Source organism: Pempheris klunzingeri, chromosome 5 (genome assembly GCF_042242105.1).
Source record: "Pempheris klunzingeri isolate RE-2024b chromosome 5, fPemKlu1.hap1, whole genome shotgun sequence".
Lineage (NCBI taxonomy): Eukaryota > Metazoa > Chordata > Actinopteri > Acropomatiformes > Pempheridae > Pempheris > Pempheris klunzingeri.
This window is the reverse complement of record NC_092016.1, coordinates 27,771,441-27,784,524: the sequence shown is the minus strand read 5'-3', so window position 1 is coordinate 27,784,524 and position 13,084 is coordinate 27,771,441. Positions and strand designations below refer to the sequence as shown.

The 13,084-nt window shown below is 41.3% G+C and overlaps 1 protein-coding gene across 4 annotated transcripts in view; it reads right to left on the bottom strand.

Annotated features, from left to right (window-relative positions):
• Positions 1 to 13,084, bottom strand: part of zc3h18 (zinc finger CCCH-type containing 18) — a 38,268-nt gene that overhangs the window by 11,586 nt on the left and 13,598 nt on the right. For all 4 annotated transcript variants that reach the window (XM_070830807.1, XM_070830809.1, XM_070830808.1 and 1 more), the window contains exons 9-13: positions 12,590 to 12,861; positions 5,770 to 5,952; positions 5,267 to 5,392; positions 3,035 to 3,127; positions 2,425 to 2,706 (exon numbers count right to left, since the gene is read on the bottom strand). In XM_070830807.1, the coding sequence (XP_070686908.1) occupies positions 2,425 to 2,706; positions 3,035 to 3,127; positions 5,267 to 5,392; positions 5,770 to 5,952; positions 12,590 to 12,861 (956 nt within the window). The remainder of the gene's footprint in view (positions 1 to 2,424; positions 2,707 to 3,034; positions 3,128 to 5,266; positions 5,393 to 5,769; positions 5,953 to 12,589; positions 12,862 to 13,084) is intronic.

The window sequence follows — 13,084 nt, the reverse complement described above, 5'->3', positions numbered from 1 at the left end:
AAGGTCCGGAACATCAGAATGTCTAACTTGAGTTAGTGTGATGTATATAGATGTAGCCTAGTGGTTGTATCAACGTCTGCATGTGATCAATAACTGACTGTCAAATCAAATAAATTCAGTATGATTCAAAAACATTTTGACAACAACAGCATCCACGCGTCTCCTTGTCTGTACTGGTGTAGGTGTGACAGGAAATCAGACATTCTTGTACTGAGTGAGTTTCCTCAACAATTGAGGATGATCTTAATCTAGTTTCTGGCGAGTGGCTTTTGCATTTCCATTGTCAGACTTTCACTTTTAGTTCAGAATGTAGACCATCGTTTCATCATTTATCATCTTATATTTTATAATATAATCTCATGATTTTACTGACTAACTAGTATGTGACTACTGCAAACATGGCAGAGAATCTGCATAAGGTGCATGCCAGTATCCCAATTTCAATAAGGGTGCTCCAACTAACACTTAGATGGATAATGTCTTATCCAGGTGATGTGAAAATCAGCAAACATAACCAGAATATTCTATCATTCTATCAGCACTTTGCAACACTGGAGATACAATCCAGACTATAACAGTGTAGAAAGTGCAGTATCTTACAAAAATGACTTACTTGAAAAATGTTCATAAAAGATAACTGTTACATTGCCATGACTTTAAAAAGTACTGGAAAGACAGATGTCAAAGCGGCTCCTGCTCACCCATTGCTCACCTACACAAGGGTTTTCACTTGCTTTGACTGTGTGAATAGACATCTGAATTACTGGTACAGCTCTGCCTGACTTCAAGCTGGAGAGAGGTTTAACCAGCCAGAATGAATGAAATCACAATTATGGGTGTGCAAGGCCATGGTCTTTATCCCTCTTTATGGATGGAGCAATCATGTGTGTCCTGGCAACACTGTGTGTTTTGTGTATCTGTAAAAATAAGTGTTCTTTCAACTAACATGAGGCTAAGAAAACAGTGGATGAATTTTTATTTTTGGACTGTAACACTGTGGTGAACCACTCCTTAAAAACACTACCAGACTACAGCTCTCTCATCAAACATGTTCAGAATGTCCACTCTTGCATTGCTTCAGCAAGTGTCACTACCCTTTCGCATATCATATCACATTATATCTGACAAACAGAGGGAAGTAGTTTCCAAACAGAATAACAAACTGGTTTTCCTTGATAGTTTCCACGGTGTGACCCAATCTACCCACGCTCGCACCCACACACTGAGATAAAACAGTCTCACACACCCTTACTGTTCTTCCCTGCCCTTTACCTGTTCTTCCTCTCTGGCTGATTTGGCTCTTTGTCACTCACACTCACACTCACACTCACACACACACACACACACACACACACACACACACACACACACACACACACACACACACTCACACTCACACTCACACACTCACACACACACACACACACACACACACACACACTCACACACACTCACACACACACACACACACACACACACACACACACACACTCACACACACACACTCACACTCACACTCACACTCACACACACACACACACACACACACACACACACACACACACACAATGTGTACACACACTCACAAAAGTGCAGTTTAGCAATCCACCCACTCTCTCACACAATATCTGCTCTCCCCCAGCTTTGGGATACACCTGCAGTCTCACTTTCCAGGCACAAACACATACACAGATATGCAAATGTACATGTGTTGTGTCAGTTCTGCTTGTTGCAAATTTATCTGGCAAAACATGTCATCCATTGCCAGTGCTCTCCCACCCACAGACACACGCCCAAACAGTTGCTGGACAGCATCCAGACACTTTTCCTTTATGCCCACACTGTGCTCACACAACACTGTATAATAATAATCCTCCTGAAACTCTACATATAACAACAACTTTGACAGCTTTGATTACTTTCCCTGAAAATAAAATTCTTCTTCACCAATGAACCATAGCAGTCCCTAAAGAGTTCTTTAATGCACACTACTGTCTTGTATTTAAAAACCCAAGCTTTATCACATTTTGTGTTGAGAGGATGGTTCTTCGTTTGGTCATCTACACTGACTAAGTTACTGCCAGAAGACGCTGGCTACTTTCTTGTAACTGGTTTCCTACCAAATATGAGATGAATGACAACTAAAATGTGACAGTGTCACATCTTTAGAATGCCTTTAAGAGGTGTTGTGTTTAACATCTCACAGTAGACTGGCATTTTGACCATGTAAACCCTTCAAACTCAAGTTTGAGTAGACAAAGTGGAACAGACCTTTTCCCTTTCCTGATTATAGCCATAAGTCAAATTCCTTCTCCAATGTAATATAATCCAACGGATTTTCAGTCAAAGCTGACCCTCATAGCAACTAATTTAACATGGAATGTATCATTTTTCTTTTATAGCACTTGAAGGGGATACACCTACCTCCGGGGTAGATGCTGCTGCCGTTCTTTCCGTTTGTCTTCCCTTGGGTTTGGAGGTTTTCCAGGTTCCCGTGGTGGCAGGGGTCTCCCTGCTCCACTGCCGCTGCCTGCACCACTACCTGCACCTCCGGGCTCCCGGGGATTGGTGGGAAGCTTCCCACCCTCTGGCAGAGATTTGGACGGCCTGCCCTGCAGTCCACCAGGTGGAGGAGGACTGGGAGCTTTCTTTAAGGGAGGCTTGTCCCTGCGAGGAGGGGGCATGGCACCCGGCTTCAGTGGCATGCTTAGGGAGGAAAAAAGCACTTTTTGTTTTTTCAAGCATGCAGACAGTGATGGGCATGCTAGCAGAGTATATGCAATGTTCTAGCTAATGATCAATAACTAATAACATCAGTAAATAGACATGATACAATGTGAAGCTGGCAGAAGTCCAAAGTCTTTTAACTGCCTTGTTTCTACAATGTATGTATGAGTTACATTAATTACTATCTATAGATCTATTTACTACTATAAAGAAAAAAGTTGAACATTATGTGTTTTAAGAAAAAACAAGGGTGGAAAGAGATAAAATAAGCATGGCTGACTATGGTTTAAATGGATGTAAAATTTACCCTTTAGCTAACACTGGAGGAAGGTCTGGCTTATTCTTAGCATTCCTCTGTGCTGCAGGACTCGGTGAGGGAGATGTAGAGTATGATCGAGACCTACGAATCAACAGGAGTCATGAAAATGCTAGTTTGCATCTTAATTTCAAAATTAGACCACATCAAACAGCTATGCATTTGTTTTTTAATGCTGCATTGTGTTATTCAGAAAAGACAGAACATAACAGTTCGGTATGTTTTCATTTTTAAGTATGAGCAACAAAACAATCTAGGAAGTATAGCTCGTGTGTCGTCAACAAAAATGCTGACAACAGAAAATTGTCCAGTTTAATGTTTTTGCAGTGCAGTTTTGTTATCTACAACTTGTATTTCAATGAGTGGAGGAATACAGAACTCAAAAATAACACTCTGAATTCCTTAACATCATTGGAGATGTTGCTAAGTCTTAAACCTGCAATAACTTTTTTTTTTGTTGGCCATCTGGGGACAGCAGAACACTGACATACCAGCAGTTAATAAAAATAACTGCTGTTAATATGCTGAACTTGTTAGCAAACAATTGCTTATCTAAATGTCCAACAGTTACAGGCTGATTTACACTTAAGGCAGTTACAGAGCAACATTATCATTCATTTGGGGTCATGTTTCAGGACACCTGATCGATGTACTTTCTTTTAGCTTTGATTTTAGTCACTGTCAACTCATGAGACATCCTTTAGGGACAAGATTCATTTATTTGACTTTCAACAACACAGGGTAGCTCAATGAAATGCAAGTTATAGTCCCATTATTGCACGAAAAATATTTTTTGCTGCTAAAATGATCAGTGTAAAGCAGCTACTTGCTAAACATGTCTTTCTGCCGCTGTCTGCTGAGCAGGTAGTGTACAGTGGGTATTTAGAGCTTTTTCAGTGCCTGCAGTGGCCGAAAATGATCCTATGAGGGCCGTAATAATAATACTTGCTTATCTATTAATTTAATCAGCAGGTTGGAGCATTGCTGGGCAAACTCCCGAGTAGCATTTACACACATACATCTGTGGTTGATGTTGTTTTTCTTTCCTGTGAGCTGATGTGAACATTACTTGCACATCCTAATGTTTACATAATACATAGTGTAGCTGGAGTATCAATGTGTCTAGGTAGGCATACTATTAGTTGGCATCATCCACTGGCCCAACTCTAGTGGCTAGTGAGTAAGATATGCCTGTGTGTTACTATTTCTCTCTAATAAAAGTCCTCTAAAACTTGGGTGTCAAATAAAAACAATTTGCTCCTTCAGAAACATTTCAAGCATTCTCCTATAACCACATATATGTAACCTATGCACTGTTTTATTGGAATTGGTATTTTACTGGGAAAGCAGCTAATTTTTAAATCTAAATTAAATCTACAAACCTACACTGAATTTATCCATCAGTATCTCCTTTATGTGTAAGGCGCTTTGGTTTTGCCCAAACTACAAAAGTTCTGATCAGAGGTAGTCTAGTACTCTGACATATCAGGAAGCACTCCATTAATTTCCACTGTTATGCAGATGATACTCAATTATACTTATCAATAAAGCCAGATGAATCAAATCAGTTTACTAAACTCCAAGCGTGCCATAACACCTTAGAGACACATTTTCTAACAATATAGCTACTCTGGACAGCATTACTCTGGCCTCCATCTCCACTGTGAGGAATCTGGGAGTTTTATGGAATCCATTTACCATCTACTTGACTAATACCATTGACTAATTATTTAATTTGTGAAAATGATTCTGTTATCGATTACTTGCCAGGAGCAGCAACGTCTTGGAGTCTCACATGGTTACCCGCTTACTTCACAGTGAAGACAAAAATCCAGCACATTGTTGTTTTTTTACAGTTCTCTTTTTGTATAGATTAAACAATGAGATTCCTGATACCTTTACATGTTAGCTATTTCCCTCTTTCTGCTGAGCTAACTGCTAACAGGCTATGGTTAAAATTTAGGCTGACAGCAGTATTGATCTTCTCATCAAACTCGCAGCAACAACAATAGGTTTATTTGCCAAACGTCAAAACACAGCTCCTGAGTATGACATGATTATATTGTCATACTGCTGGAATTGATGCTTCAGAAATGTAAATTATACTGAATTTTTTTTATGATCTAATGCCAAGAAAGTACTTATACCATTTAATCAAACCGCTAGCTCGAGTGAGACACACAAAGGGATACACGTACACACACAACTCACACTCTTGTGTACCTTGAACGGCTTCCACTGAAGGAGCTGCGCTGGGAAGAGTGGCTGGAGTAGGAGCTGAACGAGGAAGAGCGGCTGCGTGAGCGAGACGACCCGGAGCCTGTGTAGGATGAAGAGCGAGACGAAGATCTGCAACACATAAACACACACACAGCACAAGATTATTAGACAGCTTCTTCTGGCTGCGATCAGCTTGACGTATTTTGTTTATATTTCAATAAAAACAAAATACGTCATATATGCATAAGTCACTTCAGAGATGGAAGCTGAGAAAAGAGCTGTTCAAGTGCCCAGTGGAAAACTGGACACGCGCTTTTCCATCACATCCTCATTCAACCATTCACACATCATTCATACAGGAGGAATTTAAGTTGGAGGAGACTATTCTTCCACACACTGAAGCTAAGGGGTTCAACATGCTGACTTAGAGCAGCCGGGGATCAAAGAATGAAAAATTCTCTCCCCACTGATTACAGTGGATTTGCTGATTTGAAGGAGGCTCCTACCTAGAGGAGTTGGACAGAGAGACAGAGGAGCCTGAAGGTCGATGTCGTCGGCGACCTCGTGGTGGTGACCCCAGCCCAGGGCGTCTACGAGGGGATTTGGACCGACGCCATGGGTCCTTCCACTCATCTGGTCGCCTCATGACTGGAACAACATCCTTCTTTGATGGAGGCTCCATCGGCCTGCTGAGAAGATTAAAATACATGATCAACATCTAATAAACCCTTGAATTGAATTGAAGTTTTTAACATCTTTAGACCTGGAACAAGTAATTCTATGATTGGAATGAACTATGATATGAACTGGAAAAAGTATCAGAATTTGAGCTTGCAACATGTAACACGAGTATGACTCGAAAAACTACTGTAGACATTTTCCTCACACCTTCAAATCAATATTCCCTGAACCTTGGTGTTAGGAAATAGAAAATGTGCAGGCACGCTTATGTTAATACATTTTTATGTTAATACATTTATGCTTTATTATCATTAAGTTTTAGCCTGATGCAGGACTGTGTGATAGTTGCTGTGACCTTTATACAGACCAAAGAGATGTGTGTTGGTGTATGATGTATCAGACTGTGCTTGGATTCTTGAGATAAAGAAGAGTTTGAGAAGGCCTTGAACAGTGAGAAGTCAGTGCACCTGCATTTCTCACCAACCGCCCCTGCAAGGAGGAGAGGGAGCGGGGTGCGGCGGAGGACTGCTGAGAGGAGGAACTTTGCTTATACATGTTACATATATGCTTGAAAGACACTGAGACTGCTCAGTGCAGATGTAGATCTTTGCCTGTACTCCTTGCTTGTTGCAAGTAAAACTTTGAACTGAGATCTCTGTCTCTGAGAGTTTATCTTGTGTGTTGGGAAATTTTGCGGTACGAGCTAACAGCGAAAATACAGTTCTTGTCTTATAGAAATAATTTCCTGACATAATTGGTCCTTCGAGCCGGATGTGCAATATCTGGACGCCTGAGGAAGCCCTGGAAGCCTGAGAGGACAAAATCTGTGCACGGTCAGACTACGGTCTGTATTGGTCATCCTTTTCTGGGACCACGATGGCTGACAGGGCTCTCTGAGGGTGCCCGGTGACGCACATCCACTTCGATGGTGAGTACAGAGACACATAAAGACACAGCACATGGAAGATTTGATACTGCAGTTACGCAAGATAGGTTGAAATTCCTAGAAGGGTTTGAGTCCCATAAAATAGTTTGTGAGTCCGGCAGACGCAGTGACGCCGGGACAGGAATACGCTGATTAGGAGAATTTTAGGAGAATTTACCGGGTGAATTGTGTTGATTCCTAACAGGTACTCCAACCTCTCAAGTTGGACAGGGGAATAACCTCCTAATAATTGTGTTGATTCCTAACAGGGACTCCAACCTCTCAAGTTGGACAGGGGAATAGCCTCCTAATAATTGTGTTGATTCCTAACAGGTACTCCAACCTCTCAAGTTGGACAGGGGAATAACCTCCTAATTTGAGATTTGTGTTCTAAGAATACAACAAAGGCCTGCACACATACATACATTTGTGAGTAAATGTGAGAGTAAATGTGGTAATTCCTTGAGGTTTGAAGCCACAATAGGTGGTATCGGAATTACAGTTTGTTGTTTTATCTTGTGTTGACTTCTATACTGGTGAGAAGAGGGCTGACGGCTGTTGCCTGGGGTTGGTTTCAATCCGTAAAATTGATCTTGCACCGTGTCTGCGGTGTAGAAGGCCAGATCAATAACCTCCTCTTCTCTCGTGCCAGTGAACTCAACATGGGACAGTTGTAATGGGGAACTCAAACGGGAAAGAATAAGAAACCAGAGTAAAAAAAAAAAAAAAAATCCAAATTGGAACACATGTAACACATATACTAAAATTGAAACAGGATCATGACCGTAACCGTATGGAAAGTGAATACGGTGCGCAAGCCTGTAAATATTATAAACCATGGATAAAAGATCCTAACACTCCATTCGATGGAACATTGGATAAACCTAAATGCGATGCGCTTCTCATTAAATTGAAAGATAAGCATAAGAAGAAAGGTGGTGCTCATCCTGAAGTTCAGTGTGCCATGATGTGGGCTTCCACTGCTTCTATGGATGTTAAAAAGAGAACAGATGCACAACAACAGCAGAAAAGATGTTGAGGGATGGATCGGGGAAATGGAGGGACTACGTGCCTCAATGACTCTGACTCCCACTGAAATTCTTAGGATCTGTCGCCGTGCATTCGGTGGACAGCTTCACCGAGTGCAGGGACCACTGACTGATAGAGACCCTAATGACGACCCCCTAGCACGAGAAACTAATGAGTTCAGACAACAGTGGGCTGACTTCCTCACCCGCTGTAGACAGACATTCACACCCAAACAAGATTGGGGTGCGATCACTGACTTTAAAATGAAATCAGACGAACACAGATTTAATCAATCTTTCGCACACAACAGTGGTCTGGCTGCAGGTAACCCTGCCAGACTGCAGCTCTACAAAAATGCTATCATGAATACAGTACACCCACAAGTGAGACAAACCATTGAAACCACATGCATTGAACTCCCCACGTGTGAAGAGGATGTTTTCTGCAATCATTTGCGTCATGCAATCCGTGTTCATGGTCAACAACAAAAGGCAAAGGAAAAAAAGACAAAACAGCAGCCTATTCAGGTTTTCCTGGGCTCTGAAGAACTCTTTTACCGTGGTCCTGAACAGAGAGGGCCTTATCACAGCCAGGGAGACAGAGGTAGAGGCAGAGGCCGAGGAAGAGGTAGTGGAGGACTACGTAGATGGGATCAGGCAGGTGACAATTATGGTCAACAGAATGTAAGACAGGAAGAGGTGTGTTATGACTGTGGTCAGCCTGGACATTTTGCTAGAGACTGTCCCCTTAAAAGGCAAGAGCAGAGACATGGAAATATGATCTATGGTCCTCTACCTTTCCGTGGACGCAGTACCGTCCTAAAAGTTTTCTATCCAAATCAATATAAGTCAACATGACTAGCCGTTAGTGACATTTCCCCAACAGATCAGGCGACCCTGGATGAACAGACTAGACTGTTGGAGGAAGCAATGACTCACAGACGACAAAGACATGACCCTGAACCACCACTGGAGGTATTCAATGCATGCTGCAGTCAAACTCTGATCACTTTGACTGTAGCAGGCAATGACGTAGAGTTTCTTTGCGACTCTGGAGCTACGCGCTCCTGTCTAAATAACAATCCCACCCCTCTTAATTATTCCAAAACTATCCTGCATTCTGTAGATGTTCCCACACTCAAAGTTTCCAGAGTAGACAACAGCTATTATTCTCATTGTGTACTGTTTGTGTGCAGTTAATTTTTGACATTATTGTGACCCTCTGGGAGTGCCATAGTGCGGTCGCCGGGGCAGCGGGACCGTAAGAGAATTTTCCTATCCAGAAAGATTGATTGTTCTGCCAGACAGGTTTTTCGCTCTAACACTCCATGGGCTTTTGATCTACATGTAAGGAAATATTCTTATATGTTACGTGTCGACAGGAGGGGTGTGTTCCAAAGTTAATTCTGTATTCCATGCTCCAAACTTTGCAAACAAAAGAAAACATTCAAACTCTCCGTCTCCATGTTGTATCTCCAGGAAAAGAGGACCAGCCAAAACCACAACTAAAACCTGGGGACTGGATTTTTGTTAAGAATATTCAGAGACGTATGTGGAGGGAGGAACGCTGGCTTGGACCATTCCAGGTAATCATATCTACTCCTACGGCAGTTAAGATTGCAGGGAGACCTTCCAGGATTCAAACAGACTGGGCAGATGGAGTACAAACAGTAGAGAAACTGTGGTAAATGTCATCCATTGGTTTAGAACTGAGAAATTTTGGCTAATCCTGCCAGCTTCTCCAAACTAATGGCATGCTGACTGCCATCTGTTGTAGGTAATACACTGACTATGGATAAGTAACTCATATAACCCCACTCCAAACAATTCAAAGAAACCTTTTTGAAATGTACTGAGGTAGCATATCACATTAAATGGTTAAGCCTGTGGTTCCCAAACTTTTTTTTGCAGCGACCCCCTCTGTGTGTGTGTGTGTGTGTGTGTGTGTGTGTGTGTGTGTGTGTGTGTGTGTGTGTGTGTGTGTGTGTGTGTGTACCATGTGACAGCCACTGGGACTCGCTGTGGAACAAAACAGCTGTGTGATCGGATCCCATTTCCTCACACAGTACGGCAAAAAATCCAGGCTTTCATGGGTCTTGTTGTAATGTAGTTTACTGTGGCAATGACGTCTGTCATTACATTGTTCAGTTCGGCACTCAACTGTTTACAGGCATGCGCCTCTCTCATGCAGTGCGTCCACTGCATGTCAGGGGCATCGCGCTTGCAGCCCCCTCGTTTCCCAGCCATTGCCTGAGCCCCATCTGTCCAGGTCCCCACACAGTCCTTCCAGTTCAGATTAGCCTCTTTCAAGTAAGTATCAATGATTTTGGACAACTCGCCCTCAGTTGCTCTGTCAGTTACACGTTCACAGTTGCCAGCACTCTTTAACTTCATGCAGACACTGGTGATTAAGACTGAGTTTAGTTTATATAGTTTTATTCATATACTTATTAATATTACTAAATGCATCCAAATCCTGAAAATTCTTCACTTTGAGGGTAATCCAAAGGGAAAAAAAAGTAGGGCACCAACATGTTCAATCCCATCTCCATTGTCCTGTTATCACAAATACAATACGATAACGGCCAATAGGGAACCTCAAACACTCCAATGACCAATAAAATAACTGTGTTCAGCCAGGGACAGACTGTCACATTTATGGGCTGACTCTGCTGCGGTACAGCCAAGAACTTAATAAAATACAAGAATCCTTTTTCTAACTCATTTTCCAGTGCTCATTCCTCTTCTCTTGATAAATTATCAACATTTTTTGCATTTTTCTTAACGCATCAAACCATGGGAATAGTTTTCATGATAGTGGAATAATATAACAATAATAAATGTAAATCTAGCAGGTGATAAGAGTAAATTAAAGATAAAAATAAAATCATAAAATGATTCTGCTAATGTAACCTACATTTTTAGGACTGTCCCTGTCTCATGTAACTCACAGAGCCACGTACCTCTTCTGCATACATCAATGACTTAAGACAAACTTTACAGCATACAGAGGTTAGCTTAAGGTCAGACAATACAGAACGAAACCCCTTCCAGAAACAGAGGCTAAAGTGCTTTTTTGTGAACAAACAATTATTTTTTCAATTTCCTAAATGTTTTTTATGCCCTTCTTTTTTTCTTTAACACAGCACAACACAAAACACCAACTATTCACATTTGAAAAGCTAGAACTAGTATTTTTTTTTGGCATTTTTGCTTAAAAATGTGACAAATTTGCTGAATAATTTTCTATCAATTAATTGACAGTTTCACCTCCTATAATCTTTAGTTATGAATCCCCATATCACTCAACCCTAGTGCAAAGGATTAACAGTAATAACCTCCTGACGTGACACATTACAGACACATACAGGAGCTAATTTACAGTGAATCGTATTTCAGTAATCCAGTTTCGACATTTACAATCAACATGTAGGTATTTCCCCAGTAGATCGGTTTATGTTTATTAAGAAAAAAAAAAAAGATAGCAAGATTCAAGTGTTTATCTTAAAGTCGGTCTCCAAATATTTGTTGAAGGAAATGAACATCATCAGCGGATATTCCCACAGTGAATAAAACTGTCCTGTATTACAAAACTTTGAATGAATGCTTCAAAGTCGTATCTCTATGTCAGTGGCTGTCTGGTGAAGGGTGGAGCTAGGCATTAGCTCTTAATATGTAATCACACCAGGGTGTTTCCTTTGAGGGAAGAAGGCCCACTGAGTAAAAAAGAAAGTAATGTAATCCAGTGTTTGCAGACCTTTGTAGGTTTAATGAATCAGCCTGAAGTGCCTTCAGGATAAGCATAACCTTGTCTGGTGGGAGGGGGTGCAGTCAATTATACAAACTGGAGCTGAAGGTTTCTTGAACCTAAACCCACGGTTTGTTTTTACAATACAGAGCAGGTGTTTAAAAACTAAAAGGGTGCTACAGAGAATCTGAAATCTGAAATTTGGGGAGATGGGACAATGTACGAAACATGAAAAGTCGATGCCTTGCCACGGCCATGCCGTTTGTGTTTTGTAAAGGACTTCAACAACTTCTCATCATTAAGGTCTGATTAAACCCCTCTGACTAGTTTGTTCCTTTACGACCCCTGTAAATGGCCAAAAATGCGTAAAAATTTCAAACTTGGCCGGTAGATTTCTTCAGATCTGGACTGCCATCAAACATGTGAAATTTGATCTGACCATGTAGTCAAGTTACAACAGTTGAAATTCGCCACACCGACGCCTTCGACAAAAATTCACAATTTCCACTGTGAAGAATAATCAAAGTCTTGAGGCTTTTCTGACGATTTCTGAGGTGGATATGGTCAACCTAAATCGGCGACACCATAGCATAAAATGTGTAATTTCCTGTTGCCTGTAGGTGGCACTATGCTAATAATTGAATATTGAAATGTAGACGTTTTCAGGGCTAAACTCATATCAAACGTGAAGTTCGGTGCTGATTTGACCATTTAGAGTCCATTTGTTAACCACTTCCTATTTTGGTGATTTAGTACTGCCAGGTAGATTTTTCAACTGTAAAATGTTATGGATTTTTTTGGTCACAATTCTTATACATCTTCAGCTGATATACAGTTGTCAGAATTTTAAACGCCCAAACATTGATATAAGTATTGGCAAGATGTGACAAAAAATTCGGCAAATAAAACAATCATATTCTAAAGCGACCTCAAATTTCACTTACTTGGGTGGCAGGCTAAGGGGAGAGCGTGGTTTCAGTTTTTCCTCGTCTTTTTTCTCCCTGGTGTCTCGAGGAGGACGCATCCTTGGCCTCTCCTTATCGTCTCGCTTCATCCGGTCCCTCTCCCACTCTTCTTTCCGCCGCATCCTCTCCTTTTCACGTTCCCGCTCTCTCTCCCTTTCCCTCTCTCTCTGCCGGCGCTCCCTTTCACGGTGATCCCGCTCTCTCTCTCTGTCCCGGTGCCGCTCCCGAGGGTCACGGTCATGTTCACGTTCCTGTTGACCATGTATGTGTTGAGTTTTCTAGCAATAAACTTGCTATTTACTGACGAATTTGCTATGATGGCACAAAACCAACTGACATTGTTCTTCATTTTTGTTATGATAAATAAATCTCTAAAATCAAAAATGTGTTAGAACTACTTTGACCTACGTACCCTGTTGTAGCATTACTTTAATTCTTACTGACTCCGATAACTCAAATATATTGTTTCATTTT